At 38.9% G+C, this 20,955-nt stretch overlaps 2 protein-coding genes across 2 annotated transcripts; one reads left to right on the forward strand and one right to left on the reverse strand.

The window, feature by feature from the left end:
• Nucleotides 1-275: 275 nt before the first annotated feature.
• On the reverse strand, nt 276-13,343 carry LOC135478675 (caspase-3-like). The gene is made up of 6 exons (XM_064758642.1): nt 12,999-13,343; nt 11,112-11,229; nt 10,128-10,399; nt 9,195-9,373; nt 2,327-2,465; nt 276-1,833 (listed from the first exon to the last, which is right to left on the reverse strand). Exons 1-6 carry the CDS (start codon nt 13,015-13,017, stop codon nt 1,589-1,591), a joined length of 972 nt encoding a protein of 323 aa, XP_064614712.1. The 5' UTR covers nt 13,018-13,343; the 3' UTR covers nt 276-1,588.
• A 714-nt stretch (nt 13,344-14,057) lies between these two features.
• On the forward strand, nt 14,058-15,035 carry LOC135462842 (piggyBac transposable element-derived protein 5-like). Its single transcript, XM_064740162.1, has one exon. The coding sequence runs from the start codon at nt 14,058-14,060 to the stop codon at nt 15,033-15,035; it is 978 nt and encodes a 325-aa protein (XP_064596232.1).
• Nucleotides 15,036-20,955: the final 5,920 nt, after the last annotated feature.

Below are 20,955 nucleotides of genomic sequence, written 5' to 3' on the forward strand. Positions count from 1 at the left end.
AATGACTTGAAAGTTAAATCCTCTGACCTTGCAACATGGCCTTCTTAAATGTTTGCTGATATTTGTATAAGAAGAATTCTACACTGCCCCAAACACGATTTAATTTAAGTCATCAGGGAATATGTATCAAATCTGATAAATCTGCAATATTCCCTCCCTGGAGTGTTTTGATTTATGCGCACAGTATGATACTAATTGGGTCAGCAACTGGAGTAAAAGTTGAATCCAAAGAAGGCATCATAAAATACACTGATTTATTTCATTTGTTTGATTTTTTTCTTTTTTTTACAAGTATGATGGGGGGAGGAGGGTTGGTAACATGGGTAGAGGAAATGGCAGTGCTCTGGGTAAACAATAGGAGTGGGGTATCTACAAATCCCCTGTCCAATGCCAGCACTGAATCTAGACTTAATGTGCCTGGTGGTTGGAAATGAACACGTTACCACTGAGTCACGCTCCTCTAGACATGAACACTCTCACGCTAATTAAGGTATGCCAATTCCCAATGAATATCCTCGCTGAAGCAGCTTCTTTCTGGTAAAAAGGTGTAATATTTAAGACATTGTATCATTACAAATGGCAAAACTTGCATATTTCCAAGCAAGGACAAATGAGCTTTGACTATTTAAGAGTCACAAAAAGTATGTATTACAGTAAAAGTATCACAAAAACATGTATATGTACAATGGCCAATTAAAGCTCAAAACTATGCTTTACGGTCAAAGATTAAAACTGAGCTCGTTCAGAACATATTCATTTCAATATACATGTAATTCTGAATAAAATCTGAAGACACAGTTGTTGCACACTGTATACAAGTGCAGTGCTGCAACAAGTGATACACTGTACTACAACCACATTGCTACAGCTGATCTCAGCTGATGTCAAGTTTTCATCACAGTGGTGCTATCCAGTTAACATACATATTAGAGGCTGTCCTTGTTTCTTGAACAGGCATAACAAGGTTTAGTTTTAATCTTGATTACAGCATGTGCTTTAAAAATGAGAGTATTATTAAAATTTATGAAAATATGTCTTTAAATTTTCGAAACGTATCAATACAGTGTTCCACCCAAAGTTTCAAAAGCATACCTTTTTATCTTTATGATCCTGCCTAGCCGAGATTAAAGGTAAGCAGCCGAGATTAAAGGTAAGCAAAGACGTGAACTTTTGAGAAAATTCCAGGCCACCATTTTATAATCAATCAAGCATGAGATAAAATAATAGAATTTGTTCATGCATTAGTTTTCACTGTGACATCAAACTATCCCAGTTTTGCTAGTATGCCATGTAGACTGAATCACATGTGGCGCAAATGATGTGACGTGGCAGGACGTCATGATGTTTCCACTTTTTTAATTCCCAGATTAAAAGTTGATAAATGAAATTCAGTACTATGCACATCAGAAGAAAATGGTTGTGGCTGTTTCCATCTTTTGTCCAAAATAAACAGCATAATAGTATTTGTTGTCTTACTTTTAAAAATACTGTATACACTGAACATTTTCCACGTAACAAAATACTGAATGTACAACCATGTATTTTTCAACTCTTAAAAACAGAAGCACAAAAGTGACAAGTTTCCAAATTAGGGTTTTTTCTGTGACTTATCCAGATAAAGCTGCTTAGTAAGCGATGAAGTATACACTGGACACTGCTTCTTCTTGTGGTATTCTGCCTCCACTGTGTTGGAGACAAACTCAAAGGCCACTTTACGGGCTACTCTCTGAAGTACGGTGCAAATCTCTACTGACCCGTCACACTGAGTCAGCTCATCTGCCAGAGATTGTATGTACACTGAGCCATTCTTCTTGTTGAGGAAAGCAAAGTGTTCTGAAGAGAAATAAAACCATTATTAATAAGCAATGTCCTTAACATCATTTGTTAAGATTCTTGACAATATTCCACAAGAGAAACCTTCTCCACAAATTACACAAACTAAAAATGTTTTCATAGGGTTTACCAGATCCAGGTAATATCAATATGCTTTTTTCATAGCCAATTTCAGCTCAAACATTCATGCCTAATACCCTGAAACTGACGGAGGACATCAGCGATTAATATAGGTGTGCAGTCGAAAGTAAAAAAAACAAAAAGCCAGTATAAGTCAAGAGTGGACATATAGTAATGTTATGCAATGTTACACATGTATATTACAACCTGTTGCAGCAAGTCTAGAATGATTATTTTAAGAAAATATTGAATGTTCATTTGTTAAAAACATTTTTTTATTTGGATGGAATTCTATGCTGCACTCAAGAATATTTCAGCATTATGGTGGGAGGAAACCAAGCAGTGCTCCGGAATAATATAATGAAAGTAATACCATCTGCTGTAGACTGTGATATTAGAAAGTCTGCTGTTGTGGGAACTGAGGCAATCATCTTCTTAGTCTTTCTGAATCCTAAAGGTCCATCCGCGACTTCCACCTGTACACCTGAGTCCAACAAACGGCCTCTACATGCCTATAAAACAAACACCAATATTATCTGTAACAAACACTCTATATGAGTCCAGGGAATAGCCTTTACATGCCTGTAAAACAGATGCCATCATTGTCCATAAGAAAAACTCAGTTGGAGTCCAGGAAATAGCCTCTACATGCCTGTATAACATGCTTGTATAACATGCCTGTATAACAAACACCAAAAAACGTTATAATAAAACAAAAAACACAGAATAGTCCATAGAATGACCTCCCTGTCAGGCACAAATATCGACATTATATATTAGCAAAAGCACACAGGAGTCCAGAGAATGATCTCTACATGCCTGTATGACAAACAACACAAGATACATAAGATATAGTACTTAAATTGTCTCTACCATCATGTAGCGCAGAGAAAATGGTCTGAGAGCCTGCTTCATTAATACATAACAAACACCAACACTGTCAATAATTTATTAATCTGTTACAGGTTTTACGCCTCACTCAAGAATATTTGACTTATATTACAGTGGTCAGCATTATGGCGTGAAGACACCAGGCAGAGCCTGGGAGAAAAAATTCATTGTCTTTAAGAAAAAGCATCATGGCACTCGGCTTCAGACACAACCATCTATATCAATCCGCCGCACATGGATGAAAAATTTACCAGTCGCAAACACTCCTGTTATGACTGATCACTGTCTACAGAAACAAAGAATTAGAAGACCTAATCTAGATTGACAACTGCACGGTAATCCTGTATTAGTGGCTAACATACTAGTACAGCGAGAGTAGACATCAAGGGCTGATGATGTCCCGGATAGTAGTGTAAACATATATTGTAACAACTTTCCTTTTCTAAAAGAAACAAAGAAAGACTAGAGCCCAAGGGGTGTAAAATGAAACTATTGCTCTTCTTTTGTTTCTATTTGTCTTACAGCTAATGACCAGTTGTTTTCTAGTACAATTCATTGATCTTCTCCACCCACAAACAACCTATTAGTTATTCTGTCTGTAATGGAGGATCCGGCCCCATCTCATTATGACAGGACTTTAAAGAGAATGCATTGCACCAGAACATCATGTTATGATATACTGCAAGATCGTAGACATTTTCATGAATTTTTTTTTTGCTGTTAATTCGTTACCATTTTTATTTGTTCGGTTAGCATGGGCCTGAAAATCTTCATTATTTGTACCACTGTAGTATGTGGCAACAGATCAAGGCAACATACTGTAATACAATGCATGTTTTCATCCTTACATTGTACAGTTGTATCTCAACAATACAAATATGGCAAGGAGACATAAAATACATGTACAATCTCTCAACCTTTTTTTCAATCTTTTCAGGATTACATTCAAATGTTCATCACATACAGCAAACATAATTAACACCTGATCATTCCACAATTTAACAGATAACTTATTCAATGGATCATGAAAAACTTTATGAGTTTGTTGGCATTCACACAATTGGGAAGATCAACTATTGGCACTAACCCAAGGGGTCAAGCAGTACTACACATAATTTTTAGAGTTAGTGCAATACTTTTCCAAGAGAAGGAGTACTGGGTAAGCCTACCACAGTACACATTTTTGGAAAATACTCAACACTTGACTATTTTGGCTCCCCATCAATACTCCTGGAAAGTGCGAAGTTGGTTGAGTGAAGGGGGTTTGAGAAAATTAAAGGACATACATGTGCATATATGCATAGGCCTAAGTAGATCTACCTATACAGAGATTCTTGTAGTTACATATAGGACTACAGGTAAATGTACATACATGTCGATTGCCCAGAATTACGATTTGTCAAAACATTCTAGAATAAATTAATTATTTCAGCTCTTCCTCACGAAGAATGAGTGTGAAAGACGCTCATAGGTCCACATTTATTTAGGCCTATTGCACCTCAACTTGTAGGCCTACTGGGTTTATTCCAATAACTCACTCACTGACAACTTTACCTTTTCATTTTGTTTTGGTTGCAGGGGTTGCAGTATTTTTTCATTCCATGGCAACTTGCCTCAACATTTCTCTATACACAAACAACTTCCATTTTGGGATTAAAACATGATAAGCTTGTTAATGATATGCTAAATCCAAATGTAGGCCTACATTAGAAGACAAATGTTTATTATGTGTGCTTTATTTATTGGCAGTATATAGTATAAATCTGAAGTGTTTCTGAAGTATTGAACACAGCACAAATAACCGACGATCGGTGCAGAATTAAAACCATACATTGGGAGCCATATTCGGATGATTTAATGTAGTACAGTAGCAGAACTTGCTGTATAGTAACCCAAATGACCATTTTTTCTTAGTCCTTGCTACATCTTCTTCATGACAAAATACAAATATCACAGTAGTCATTCTCCCCGAATGCAGGTAGTGGTACAAGAGCCTTTGCTGTAACCTTCAGTTTCTGAAAACTAACATGTCGTGGAGAGTGTCGCGCACGTAAACTACTTTGGAGATCCACTTTTGATTTTGCTTTAAATCTCTCATGTATATAGCTTAGATGTACACACAAATTGCAATGCATATTCAGTATGCTCTGTTTTAATTAGTAAGCGTATTTACGCCTGCATGCCCCTTATCTGTAGCACTGGGGTCAAGGTCAAATGACATATAACCGCCGTCTGATAAGTTCCACATTCTATATTTTCACCATTTTGGTGACTAACCAAGCACTCGATTGCCATAAGATAGGCCTACATATTATTAGGAGCAGTTACATACGTAACTGTAGGCTACCTTACATGATGTAAAATCGTTTCACCACATACGCTATCACAAGCAATCAAGGTACCGACTGGTATGTGACATTTACCATCACGATAATCGCTGAAATAAACGACTGTAACTAGGTATCCTTTTTGGTTACATGTGAACAGGTCGGCAGCAAGCTTAGACCATGAACGGTCCAGTATGTTCTGTGAGATAAGTGGTCCCTTTAACTGCTTTCTCTGCAACATGTTACAGGTATCTCACTTGGAAATGGCATCGGATATTTCAGACTTCATATCAGGCCAATAGACACAGTGCAATGCTCTTCGTCTGCAGGATTCAATGCCAGTGTGTGAACAATGAATTCAGTTGAGGGTTTCTTTCCGCATGCTGATAGGAATGACTACTCGAAGTCCTCGACAATAATTCCATCTTGTACAGACAGCTCAACCCTGATATCATAGTATGCGGTAATGCTGGAGGCTTCATGTTTGGCCATCCGTTTATAATGAATGTTTTAACGTTTTGCAGAATGAGGTCAAGGTTTACCTCTCTCTGAATTTCAGCAATCTTCGGTTCAGAGATCGGTAGATACTCAGCCATGTTGATTCACTCGCACTCCGTTTCAGTTGGTGAGTTTTCTTCAAGCACTAGGACATCCACCTGCTGGTGAGGCTCTCCGGAATTAGGCAGATATGCTCTGTGGCAGCCATGTGCATCTCCTTGCCTTTCTTACAGGTGTAGTCATATTTCTGGAGCACTAACTAAAGACGTTTTGGGGCAGTCGGCATTGGCTTTTTCTGGATGGATTCTAGAGGCTTGTGGTCAGGCTGAACTTTAACATGGCATCCATACAAGTACTGGTTGAATTAAGTCAAGCCAAATAATACGAGGTATCTATCTGCAGTGTAATGTCTTCCTTCTCATTGAAGTACTTAAGAACTGGGGCTTCCATGATGGCTCTCTGGATTGCAACAAAAGCTTTGTCGTGGTCAGCATAACTGTCCAATTAATGACACCTTTTGCTCTTTCAGCTCAAGTTTGTCATTGTTAAGGCGGGACATTTTCCTGTCTACATCTCTCCATGAATTTGACAAACCGCTTGTCATGGTTTTTGACGGCCTCCTCGTAGATTGAGCCTTTGCCGGTAACATGAAAATTGTCCGTCAACCAGAAGGTACTAGGTAGCCTCCTAGTGTCTTGTGGAAGGCTTCATCCACACAACGTTGAAAATTTACCATGCCGGCAAGATACCGAAAGGAAGGCACAGGCATCGGTATGTAACTTGATTCTTCTTCGAGAAAGATGTGCCAGAATCCGTTTTTAAGGTCTCACTTTGAAAAAACCTTGGCATTAGTAAGTTCAAGTAGCATGTCCTCCATAAGGGGCAGGAGTGGTGGCTTCTTTTGAACGCCTTGTTCAATAGCTTGGGGTTAATGCATATCCTAAGTGTTCCACTTGGCTTTTTGACGATTACCAGGCTTGACACCAAATGGGTTGGTGTGCTGACAGGAGTTATTACATTGAGAATCTCAAGACAGTCCAGTTCAGCTTTCAGTTCCTTCCTGAATGCGTGTGGACTCCTCCACCTAAGGAATGCCTAATGGCATTAACAGTCCTGTCAATATCCAGTTTCTGTTCGTGTTTGCATTGACTCACTTCTCCAGAAAATACACCTTTAAAGTTTGTAAGAATATCTGTCGTCAGTCCTTGTTTAGATGGGTTGGGTTGAACTACAGCACGGTGTTCATCCTCGTTGACTTCTAGGATGTTTTCGTACATAACTTTCAACAACTTCACATGTTGTGCTGATCATGATCCAATCAAAAGGTACTCGGTGATCCATTACAACAACAAAGTCTCCTCTGTATTTCTTAGAGTTTTTTGAGTTGACAAGTTTCAGTCTGGCTCTCCAGAGTGCTGCAATACTCACAGAATTGCACATTTTAAGTTTCACATCACATTTACCAATTCCAGCATCTTGAGGAAGATCGTCTTGAGAAATTATTTTACATGTGGCTCCTGACTCCATTTGGAACCGTTTGGCTTCACTGTCCACTTGAAAAGTTATAATGATCTTAGATGGGAGAGGAGAGTCTCCTTGGTTAACTAGTTCTTCCGTTACAAGTTCCACAGTCATGAGACCTTCAGCAGAGTCAGACTGAGAATAGTCAGATTCCTCAAAGCTTGTTTTAACTTCGTACGCTCTGTATTTTCCAGATTGTCCCCTCTTAGGACATTTGGATGCAAAGTGAGAGTTTGCCACAGCTGTTTTCCCATACACTGAGCAGTTTTCCTTTGTAGACAGATGTTTCACTTCACAGAACTTGCAGTTATACTTCAAGACGGTGGTGCAGACGACTTGTGTTTACTGGAATCATTTCTCCATGACTGGTTGTGCAAATGTTGATATCCACAGGAGTTCTTGGTTGATTTCTTTCAAGAGATGTCCTCATGTTTTCCAGTCATTCCTTGGACAGTCGATTCTGCAGCTCTGCATACATCCATGGATTTTTTGAGAGTCAGTTCAGATTCCTGTAAGAGCTTCTTTCTCACACCGTTGTCTCATGCCACACACTATTTCTGTCCCTTATCAGTTTGTTGTGGAAATCACGAAAGTAACAAGTATGTGCTAGGGCTCTGAGTTTAGTAGGATAAGTGTCAACAGATTCCGTTTAGCCTTGCACAGAGTTGTTGAGCACATATCATTCATATGTGAAATTTGTTTCTCCTAAGCAATGTCTTTCCATGAGCCTATGAATAGTATCCATGTCCTGACCAGCTTCTTTGTTTCCAAATGTTAAACCATTAAAAACTTCTCATGCATCAGGACCAATGCAGGTAACAAGCATTTCAACAGAATACTTATTGTCTTGATCCCCTGGCAGGGCAGTCCCATACTTGTCTCCACGTCTTCCAGTTGTGATCTACATGTATATTTCCAGTCATTTTCAGTTTGTGGAGAAGATGCACATTACTGTGAAATCTTGGGGGAGCCGGTGAATCAGCCATATTGAGATGGGGGTAGGGTCACACCTAATTGCAGTAGTAGATGTGAGTCACAGGCATGCAGTAGAAGACGAATGTAGTAACGTGTAAATTACACGCGATATAACTGTTTTATACCAAATGGTACTGTTCATAGTAAATTTAGTCATCAACACTCAGAACAGTCCAGAACAGATGCAGTGTGAGGTTTCACTATATTTCCATCAAATGTACTGTGATTCAAAAGAGCTTCTGTAGAAAAGATAAATCCAAACCTGAGGGACTAAAGTCACAACAGGCTTCCATAGAAAGATAATTTGAATGTAGTTCCACTCTTGAAGATAAAATAAATGTTTTCATTTTCTGAGAACAGTGTAGTTATTGTACAGTATTGAGGACGAAAAGAATTTATAGGGCCAAATCATCAGTAGAATATACAGCGCAGAATGGTCCACTTACCAGTATACTACACTATATAGCAATCCCATGGTAGATTCCAGTTCTGGGAGTGTTGAGTTTTGGATTTAGAAAAACGTTGATTTCACGGGATACAAAGTATATTGTCTATGAATTAAACAAGAACGCAGAAAGTTCCTGAGAGACAGTTTGTGACAAGAGAAGTTAGTTTGTCACAAAGAGTCCATGCAGATCAGAGTAAAACAGCAGAAAGTCAGCAAAACACATGTCTGGCGCGGCGGGAAGTCTGAAGAACAGAGCACTCCAGAGGCGGCTGATCATAGAGAGTAAACTTACAGTTTCAGAACTGCTTGCAGAAATATCTTGGGCTGAGATCGCTTACTTTTGACACCATGTTATGACTGGTCGTTGTATATAGATACAAAGAATCAGGAGACCAACATTAGACTGACAACTCCACAGTAATCCTGAATTAGTGTCTAACATACTAGTACAGTGAGAGCAGACATCAAGGGCTGATGACATCACAGACAGTAGTGTAAACATATATTGGAACAACTTTGTTGTAATTTGTTTTATAACTGTTCACTATTTAGAGAGCCCTATAGACTTGAGGCTATCTTACCTGTATAAAGAATAGCTTGGGCTTCCCTGCCAAGGATCGACATTTATCTCCCTTGAACAGTGAAGTGATGTTCTTGACACTGACAGGCTTGCCATCCGAGCCGTATATACCATCTCTATCTCCATGTGACATTAGGACACACAGGAAACAGTCGGTATCGCCATGATCTTGCTTGGAAACTAGAAGAACACATGAACAATTAAAATACTTTGAAGATGTACAGTAAGGTGCTTTATTTCTGATAAAAACTACAAGGCTTTTTACATGCAGGTAAAGAGGATATCTTACAGAAGGTTATCTTACAGAACACAACTTACACAATGAGTCAAAAATATGAGTTACTGTGTATTAAACATAATTAAGTGAACATAACTAAAATATGACCATTTTTTTTTTCAACATGCCTTTATAAATTCTATGATGTGAAAATAATTCTTATGTGATGTTAAATGAGAAAGGACGTCAATACTCTTCAAAATGCTTCTAAAGTGCTAAAGCATCATCATTTGTGGCTGTAACATGCTCATGTACATGGCTTCTGACAAAACATGATGCAAAACTGGAAGTGCCAACAAAATTTTGTTCCAACAGCCCTCCAAGGCATACAAAATATGCATTTATACCCTATTAACTGGTTAAAATTTAGAAAACCATCCCAACTATCTTCATCCCTATCAGTTTACTAATGCTTTATTCAAACAAAAATCCTTTGAAACTGGAGCAGTTCTTCGGCAACCTTAAAACTTCTGCGCCAAGATATTGAGATTCAGAAAAAAAAAAACAAGATTTGACAAACTGTATCCTTGCTTCATAGAAAACCCAAATCTTTCCAAACTAAGAGCACAGCATTGTAGAACATTCACATTTTGCTTATGTAAATAGCAGCAAAAGTAGCTGAAACCACAACAACAGACTTAATATGTACAATCTTGCCTTTCTCAAGGTTGAACACCATTTGATCAGAGGTCTGATTGGTCAGGACGTGCGGTTCAAATCCAAGGCTGGCCAAAGTTTGGTGTATTCTAGAGGCATCTTTGGTGGCACCTTTTCTCATCGGCATCTTGGAGAAATACGAGTTACAGATAATGAGTGCTATTCCCCTGCGTTTGTTCGTCATGTCATATACGTGTGCACCCCCAGGAACAGACACAGGCTCCCTCTCCATTTTGTCATCCTTCTTCAATTTCTTCTTCCCAAATTTGATCCTAAATAGAATTTAGAAATGGGACCAGCACACAAATGCATGTACAAAAAGATTTACTACCTCCAGGTATTCAAACTATAAGATTCATCATCCATCACTATACAGAAGTTACTATGCAATTAATCGTAAACAAAAAGTCAATGATCTTCAAACAGTTACACCGTCTCACTTTTACTTAAATCATTTTGAAATGTAGATGTGGCCAAGATGCCAACGTATTTGACAAAACACATTCTCAACGCAGAAAGCTGTTTTAAGCAACTTGGGTTGTGACACTGCATAATGATGTTGAATACTGCCATTTTAAACTTCATGGAATACAATTAAATGATTGATTCTTTGCCTTGTTTGGTTTTTTTATGCCGCACTCAAGAACATTTAATTGATGACAGGTGCCAGCATTATGTTGGGAAGAAACTGAGGGTGGGGGGTAAGGGGGATGAACTTTCAGCCCTCCACATAGCAGTTTGTGTGATAAGAGAAAATACTTACTACAACTTTGATATCTTTGATCTTAGTAGTTCACAATGGTCAACTGTGTGTCTCTAACATGTTTTTCATGACATCTGATATAAATCAACATAGTTGACTGATGTTCACAACATCCTATTTAAACTATCTCGAACCTGGACTAAAACGGATATCTATGGAACACCTTAGACAACCGAGTCAGTCAAGACACCCACCACATATTATGTTACCGCTCTACTTACCAACCAAAATCTGTAGTATCGGTATCTTGATCAGTTTCTGACTTAGCATCCTGTGGCACGAAATCTGTAGTATCGGTATCTTGATCAGTTTCTGACTTAGCATCCTGTGGCACGAAATCTGTTTGACAAAACGAATAGTCTACAGTACATTATTCATACTTATTTATTTATTTGGGGTTAATACCACATTTGAATGTCTACACTATACTTATGACTGCAGACTAGTCCTGGATTAAACCATTGCCTCCTGACAAATAACTGACTAACTTCTCTACATAAGATGTACGCCCGGACATAGTGCCCATGCTGTATGCCAAAAGTGCTGGTGGAAGGCAAGTGATTTTCAAAGAACATCATGTAAAACCATGTAATCTGCCCTACTAGCCCTGTCAACCATCGAACAAATCACCTAGACCAATGGAAGTGAGTGATTCTTCGAGATTCCCTGTTCAGCAGAGATTGTAATATACATGGAAACATGTACAAGAGTTGCGACACTATAATGATCTAGTGATGTTGCTTTCTTCCATCACACAACAACTTTTAACAAAACAGAGTATAACTTCATGTACATTAATTATAGTTTACTGGATTGGTCCATGTATTGATATGATTGAGAGAAATTCTACCAGAACTTTTATATTTCTGCATATTAAAATTTTAATTTTAATCACCTCTGAAAATTATTCAGAAGGTAAGTGTAATAATTTCAGGATGATTCCCAAGACTACCCATACCCACTTACCTGACTAGACCATCCTTAAAAGTGATGTTATAGGGAAATAAAAAGTAGAACTCAAAGCCAGTACATTGCACAGGCATTATCATTGACTGGGATCACACTTTCTACATATACAGTATTCCAAGGAGTGCTGAAAATCGATCAATCACCAGAAATACATGTTAATCACCTTAACCATTTGGCCAACAGGCTCCTCCCAACAGCAGGATTTATTTGATTTCATTTTAACATAACAAAGAACTCAAGAATTTGTCACTTACACAGTAGACAGTATACAACTGCAGTCACTTTTATCTATTTATTGGGGGCCTGCGTGGCTCAGTCGGTTAGCGAGCCAGCGCAGCATAATGACCCAGGAGCCTCTCACCAATGCGGTCGCTGTGAGCTCAAGTCCAGCTCATGCTGGCTTCCTCTTCGGTCGTAAGTGGGAAGGTCTGCCACCAACCTGTGGATGGTTGTGGGTTTCCCCCAGGTTGTGCCCGATTTCCTCCCACCGTAATGCTGGCCGCCATCGTATAAATGAAATATTCTTGAGTACGGCATAAAACACCAATCAAATAAATAAATAAATAAATTTATTTATTTGATTGAATGGTGTTTTTCACCGTACTCAAAAATATTTCATTACTACAACAACCACCAGCATTATGGTGGAAGGAAACTGAGCAGAGCCTGAGGGAAACCCACAACCATCTGCAGGTTGCTGTTCCACGTCCATAATGCGACTGCCTCATAAGATGGGCCCCACGAGCCTAACACCAATGTGGTCGTTGTGAGTTCAAGTCCAGCTCATGAGGGATTCCTCTGCAGTCATATGTGGAAGGTCTAGCAGTTTTTTTCCCCCACCATTATGCTGACCACCGTCAAATAATTAAGACAAATATTCTTGAGTTCCGGTATAAGTCATATAGCACCATCAAATCAATAAATAAAAATTTCATTTCAGTATCACAGCCCAAGTGCCATCAGATGCATGTAATCATCGTTACTGTAAATGATTTATGATACTGAAATGTGGAGTTCAGTCACTGTAAATATTTAGATAGACAGTAGCTAAAGGCCCACATGGCCTATAATATATAACACCGGTAAGGGAATGACAGAAGACCGGTATGTACAAGTGCATCAATATTTGAAGAACTCACCTGGCTCTGAATCGTCCATTTTCTTCTCAGGTGAAGTCACAAAAGCTCAGGAATATATATCGTTTCTCTAGCAGGCCGCCACAGTGAGTCAACTGCGCGTGCTTGTTGTTGCTGTTTCCGAGCAGTAAAGCCAAGAGTTTTATTTTACTTCCACTTTCACATATACATTAGGCTAGCCCAAATCTAAGCTGGAGGTTCCTAACGTAAACCGATGTGACCCAGTAACTGTTCTTGCAGATCATACTCAGACCACAAACAGAGCAGACGATCTCGCGTGGACTTGTTCGCAACGGTTTGTGTACAGTGATCGACACCGGCTCCCTGTCGGCCAGCCCACTTTGAAATTTTATAGGGTCTACATGAAATGACTTCCGGCCAACGTGCCGTCAGCCCTGACGTCATGCTGCGAATGCGGATTTTAACCCTTTCTTACCCAACGTAGACAAATGGCAACAATGTATATTAACACGTAGATTACGCGAAGCTGTTGTCTTTCGGCTACAGTGGGCTTATATGGTGTTCTATAGATGTAGACTCTATGACCTACAGTGTCAGTTACCGCCAAACTATCACATGACCGTCACGTGACCAGTTGAAGTGTGCCATGTTGGAAGATCACAATGCACGTGTCTGACATCCCGGATTGCTACGATAAATATAAACAAATGACATCTCTTCACACACATTTTGAAGTGCATTTTGTAAACAAACATTCCACTAATAACGTCCACTAATAAATCAAAATAATTACTAGCCTTTATACTTTGTTCGATTTTTAAAATTTTAGTTGTAGGCTATCCATTTGGCAATTAGCAAAATTACAGTATAAATCAAAACAATGGTGATGTAGTAACTGAGTTTCTACAGTGGTCCATCAAGGGCATACGTGATGTTTTCCTTCGTTCAATTGTTTCGCACAACTTCGAAACTGTGATAGGGATGTTTTAACAAAGATTTAAATGTAATAGCTGTTGTTAGACTGTTATTTCGCATCGGATATTTTTGTGCTGGAAAATGCTTGTTTACCCAAACTAACCAGTGTATTTTATTACTTTGCAGATGGCAAAGTCGTTGGGTGTCGATGAGGTACTAAAGCTGATATTTATTCCTAGTGATGAACTTTCAGATATTGACCTCAGCTCAGGTGATGAACTTGATCAGCCCAGATCGTCTGATCCGTCAGATGACGGCTTGGACTATGAAGTAGAACATGATGCCACCAGTGATAATGAACACACGGACACTTCTTCGGACGAGGACAGTGGGAATGCGACTCCATCAACCTCTAAATCAGCTGGAACATCAAAAACTAAACTCTCCGTCTATAAATGGAAGAAAGTACTTCCAGAATTTCGAGCCACAGATTTCACGGGCGGAGATTTTCAAGACCCACCAATGGATTTACCTACTCCAATGGAATACTTCAAAATGTTCATCAATCAGGAATGTATTCAGTATATTGCTGACCAGACAAACCTGTTCGCCATGCAGAAAGATGGCAAGGAAATAAAGGCCAGTACCGATGAGATTGAGCAATTCATAGGTATTTTGCTCATGATAGGTCTTTTCCCTTGTCCATCATATCGAATGTATTGGTCCAATGACTCCAGATTTTCTTCAGTTGCCGATGTCATGTCTCGAAATCGATTTGAATGTCTTCTCCGATATGTTCAATTCAACGACAACAGCAATGTACGAGGTAGAGAAGACCCAGACTATGATCCATTGTTTAAAAACAGACCCCTCCTAGATATGCTTAGGGTTGAAATGGGTAAGTTTGAACCTGAGGAGTGTCAAAGCATCGATGAGCAAATATTTGCCTTCAAGGGCCGCAGTAGCCTAAAACAGTACAACAAAAACAAGCCGCACAAGTGGGGTTTCAAGGTTTTCACTAGGGCGGGATCCCCCGGCATCATGTATGATTTTGAGGTATACACAGGCAAAAGTATGAAACTGGAGGGAAATTTGACTATTTCAGGAAATGTTGTTCTGAGACTTGTCCGAAACTTGCCACGTGACCGAAATTTCAAGGTGTAGGCCTACTTCGACAACTGGTTCACATCCGTTGACCTAGTGAGAACACTTGCGGAACGAAACATCTGGGCTGTGGCTACAATACGTCGTGACAGGATGGGGGGATGCCAACTTGCAAGTGATAAGCAGCTAAAGGATAACGGCCGGGGTAGCTTTGACTATAGGTCTGACAGGGACAGCGCCATAACAATTGTCAAGTGGCACGATAACAAAGCTGTACATCTCGTATCATCTTTCTGTGGAACTGAGCCTGTCGATACGTGTCGCCGCTGGTCTGCTTCTGCTAAACAGAAGATAGACGTGAATAGGCCACTGATTGTGAAGGAGTACAAATCATCACATGGGCGGCGTTGACCTGGCGGACATGCTGATCGAGTTGTACAGAACAAACATAAGGAGTAGAAAATGGTACATGCGACTTGTCTTCTACTGCTTTGACGTGGCCGTGGTAAACGGGTGGCTATTGTACAGACGCCATATGACACAACTACAGGAAGACAGTTGTAAAACACTTCCACTGAGGGAATTTCGAGCTTCAATTGCCCACAGTCTCATTCAGGCAGGAAAAGACCCCATTCGGAAACGCGGCCGCCCATCCCTAGATGATGCCGCTGGTCCTCCTCCGCCAACGAAGCGACATCCTCCAGCAGTTGTGTCCCGTTGACGATGTGCGCTTTGATGCTCTTGCTCACTGGCCAATCCATGCTGACAAGAGACTTCGCTGCAAGAACTGCCCAGATGGTTTCACACGCATCAAGTGTGGCAAATGCGATGTTGGACTGTGTCTAAATGGCAGGAATAATTGCTTCGTTCATTTTCACATGAGATAATTGCAACTGTGCAATCGACTCATGCAGGAATGCTATGTGACGAACATTTGACAAACTTTGCGGTTGTTATGCAGGGATTTGTTGGCATTCGGATTCATGGTTTTGATATAATTTCTCACTTTTCTGTTCGTAGTTTAACAGACCCAACATTTGTACACGGTTTGAGAATTTTTAACATTTGAATGATTAATACAGTTTTCCTATCTTACCACTGTAAACTTTTCTATTTTATGGTAAGCTAAGCTTTAATTTGGACTATATGCTATTATGCTACTATTAATTTGGTAATAATGTTAATGCAAGACAGCATGAATGTTACTAGATGGACTATTGGTTTAACAGTTTTGATGTATAATCAAACGCGACTTTGGAATAAAGTTGTTTGAGCATTATAATCATGTTTTCTTGTCTTTGTAGCATCAGACTCAAATGCAGTCAAGGGAAAAAATTTCGTTGAACATGTGATCTTATAACACAGTGTTGCCATATGGCAACGTTGCCCAGTTTCCATGGCAACCAATGCGGTTTTTAGTCATGCGGTTTTTAGTCATGAAAATAAAAATAGGATATCAAGTGTATCATTTGTGCAAAGTTTGGGAATTTTCAAGCAGGTATTTCATATAGCGGGAAAGAAAGGGTTAAGATAATGCCATTTCTAGCAGTATTATAAGTTATACTAAGTATAAATCACACACAGGCCTGTATGTGAGGTGTATATGTTACTTAGTATAAATCACACACAGGCCTGTAGGTGAGGTGTATATGTTACTTAGTATGAATCACACACAGGCCTGTACGTGAGGTGTATATGTTACTTAGTATAAATCACACACAGGCCTGTACGTGAGGTGTATATGTTACTTAGTAGAAATCACACATAGGCTTGTATGTGAGGTGTATATGTTACCTAGTATAAATCACACACCGGCCTGAACGTGAGGTGTATATGTTACCTAGTATAAATCACAAACAGGCCTTATGTGAGGTTTATATGTTACTTAGTATAAACCACACACGGATCTGTATATGAGGTGTATATGTTCCTTAGTGCAAATCACACATACAGGCCTGTATGTGAGGTTTATATGTTACTTAGTGTAAATCTCTCATACATACAATTAAGACAATGCCATTTCTAGCAGTATTATATGTTATACTTGGTATAAATCACACACTGGCCTGTATGTGAGGTGTATATGTACTGAATATAAATCACACATAGGCCTGTATATGTTACTTAGTATAAATCACACACAGGCCTGTATGTGAGGTGTATAGGTTACTTAGCCTAAATCACACATAGGCCTGTACGTGAGGTGTTTATGTTATTTAGTATAAATCACACACAGGCCTGTACGTGAGGTGTATATGTCACATAATATAAATCACACACAGGCCTGTATGTGAGGTGTATATGTTACTTAGTATAAATCACACATAGGCCTGTATGTAAGGTGTATATGTTACTTAGTATAAATCACACACAGGCCTGTACGTTAGGTGTATTTTACTTAGTGCAAATCACACATACAGGCCTGTACATGAGGTGTATATGTTACTTAGTATAAATCACACACAGGCCTGTACATGAGGTGTATATGTTATTTAGTATAAATCACACACAGACCTGTATGTGAAGTGTATATGTTATTCAGTATAAATCACACACGGGCAAGTACGTGAGGTGTATATGTTACATAATGTAAATCACACACAGGCCTGTACGTGAGGTGTATATGTTACTTAGTATAAATCACGCATAGGCCTGTACGTGAGGTTTATATGTTACGTTTTGTAAATCACACATACAGGCCTGTATGTGAGGAGTATATGTTACGTTGTGTAGATCACACATACAGGTCTGTATGTGAGGTGTATATGTTACTTAGTATAAATGACAGCAGGCCTGTACATGAGTATAAATCACACATAGGCCTTTATATGAGGTGTATATGTTACTTAGTTTTAAACTAAGTAACCTATGCACCTCACGTACAGGCCTGTGTGTCATTTATACTAAGTAACATATACACCTCACACACAACCCTATACCTGAGGTGTATATGTTACTTAGTGTAAAATCACGCATACAGGCCTGTATGTGAGGTGTATATATATGTTAGTGTAAATCACACATATAGGCCTGTGCGTGAGGTGTATATGTTACTTAGTATAAATCACACACAGACCTGTGTGTCATTTATACTAAGTAACATATACACCTCACACACAACCCTATACCTGAGGTGTATATGTTACTTAGTATAAATCACATATACAGGTCTGTACGTGAGGTGTATATGTTACTTAGTGCAAATCACACATATAGGCCTGTACGTGAGGTGTATACGTTACTTGGTATAAATCACGCACGGACCTGTACGTGAGGTGTATATGTTACTTAGTAGAAATCACACATAGGCCTGTATGTGAGGTGTATATGTTACTTAGTATAAATCACACATACAGGCCTGTACGTGAGGTGTATATGTTACTCAGTATGAATCTCACATACAGGCCTGTACGTGAGGTGTATATATTACTTAGTATAAATCGCAAACAGGCCTGTACGTGAGATGTATATGTTACTTAGTATAAATCACACACAGGCCTGTACGTGAGGTGTATTTTACTTAGTGTAAATCACACAAACAGGCCTGTACGTGAGGTGCATATGTTACTTAGTATACATCACACATAAGCTTGTACGTGAGGTGTATATGTACCGAATATAATTCCCACATAGGCCTGTACGTGAGGTGTATATGTCACTTGGTATAAATCTCACACAGGCCTGTACGTGAGGTGTATATGTTACTTGGTATAAATCACACTTTGGCCTGTGCGTGAGGTGTATATGTTACTGAATATAAATCACACATAGACCTGTACGTGGGGTGTGTATGTTACTTAGTATAAATCACACATATAGACGTGTACGTGAGGTGTGTCTGTACTCGGTATTAATCAAACATATATTATTAGTTACACGGTTACTCAGTGATAGGATAGGTAAGTGTATATTGTGTCAGTAATCCTCATATTGGGCGATGCGGGATAAATTAAGTTACATGTATTGCGCACATCAGAAAAATGCCTGTGGCCGTTAAGTCTGTTTGCACCCGTCTTCCTGAATAACTCAGGTTATATTAGCCAACTTGTCTCAAGTTTATTACGATTATATACCGATTTTAATTCCATTCAGGTTGTATAAAGCGAATGATTACCAACTACAGAAATCGGATTGACCAAATATTTATAAGGTATAAAAAGTTTCATGTCTCAACCGAATTGGAAGTCAATACTTTACATACATAGCATAAGGCCTCAGACTCCCATTAATTGTCCATAAGCGACAATGTTAACGCGATAGCTCAGTCCCAAACATTCCGTGGCCAATAAGCTTTGGTGCATACCTGGTCCAGCCTGGTCCAGGGGGAGGGGCTAGCAACGCCAAGGGGTCGTTACTAGCAAGCTCATCACCACCTGTCTCCTTGTGTCCTCTTGCTCAGAATTTCAAACTTCCATCATTAAAACTCATACCTGCCCAAAGCTAAGACAATTTCCATCATTTTGATACCAAGCATGCACTTGAACACCAAAAATCAAAACAAAACTAAGTCTTCCATTTATTAACAACAGTAGTCTGCGTACTCTTGTACTCGGCTTTCCTTATATTGTTTATCACGAACAGGCCAAAGTATACAAATTTCCGAGCCCTCTGTGACATACACAATTGCTTATGAAGTGCATTCGGTTTTATTCTAACCCAAAGTCTTAGCAATTGTCAGTATTCGTGTTCATCCCATCTTTTCGGTTGCTGTCAACGATTTACATTTGGGTTTACATGTGAAAGTGACTCGATTTAATTAATTTATATTGTTTACTTTCGACGACCAGGCAGTAATATAAATGTATGTCCGCATAAAGAGACGACATGGGACCGGCGACATCGTTGTGAATTACCAACACATAATTCATGAAACTCATGTGAAAGCCCAAGCAAACAAACATCGGAATAAATGATAATTAATAGTAGCCGGCGATATCATGACATTATAATTTTATGCAGAGTGATCTTGCGGCTTTCCCACCACATAAGCTCCTGCTTTTTACGTAAGCGTCTCCTAATATCAGATACAGCTGTATTCAATATTAAACATAACACTGAAAGCAAATAACCCTTTATAAAACAGCAAATTTGTACACAATTAACACATATAAAGCAATAAAAAAGATCATAGATAAAGTAATAAGGATTTACCTATTTATGTGATAAGAAAATAATATGGACAGGAGTGAAAATCTCTTTCTATAAATTATTAATTTATATATACATATAAGAAATATAGAAAGAGATGTGCGCTCTTGTACATGCACGTACAACAGTACTTATGTGTCCATCATCACCTCATTTGCGTCTTTTCGACCAAATCATATCTTTATTTCCACCGAAGAGCTGAGAACCTGGGATAAAGGGTATAATATTATTCATTCAACACAAAAATTCCAAGCCTTTGTAGGGTGGTCTTAAAGGATACAGCAAGCTTCTTTTGTATCTTAGCCTGGGTCGTTAGGTGGAAAATTTAGAAACTTCTTCGTGTTCCAGCCTATGTCGTTGTCTTAAAATATAATAAGATGAAAGGAGAAGAATTAAGAAGAATTTTTTAAAGTGTTTCTTGTTATGCTGTGTGAAATAAGCACAAACATACAGCCTGATACAAATTTGTACATTTTCTACCAAATGATGGGTATCCGTAATAGTTCGTCCATTTGCCATTTGTTCATTGTACAAGGTATAGTTTTTGTACGATATGAAGGTGGAAACTATTGCTAGACTTAATCCAACTGTGGTAGGTTACAGTGTTTAGCTTATGGACGTTATCATCCTGTGAGCGCGCACCTCTGCATGTTTGGCATGTTTGCAGGCTTCTGTTCTGCACACTTTGACCAATTTATAGCTACTTTATTTTCTTGTGCATGACAAAGTATGGACATTCATTCCATGACATGTTTTACTGTAAACCCAAGAGCACATGTTGGCTCAGAAGGCTTCTAACGGCGACATTTCTCTGAAGTGTAAATGTCATATT

Source organism: Liolophura sinensis, chromosome 1, assembly GCF_032854445.1.
Source record: "Liolophura sinensis isolate JHLJ2023 chromosome 1, CUHK_Ljap_v2, whole genome shotgun sequence".
Classification (NCBI taxonomy): domain Eukaryota; kingdom Metazoa; phylum Mollusca; class Polyplacophora; order Chitonida; family Chitonidae; genus Liolophura; species Liolophura sinensis.

Excerpts from the sequence above, each read along its gene's own strand:
- LOC135478675 (XM_064758642.1), bottom strand. Across the intron at positions 9,374-10,127 it reads GGTGTTCAACCTTGAGAAAG|TTTCCAAGCAAGATCATGGC; the intron begins GCAAGATTGTAC and ends GTGTTCTTCTAG. Across the intron at positions 2,466-9,194 it reads CCAAGCTATTCTTTATACAG|GCATGTAGAGGCCGTTTGTT; the intron begins GTAAGATAGCCT and ends TTTGTTTTATAG.
- LOC135462842 (XM_064740162.1), top strand. The coding sequence starts at position 14,058 with ATGGCAAAGTCGTTGGGTGTCGATGAGGTACTAAAGCTGATATTTATT.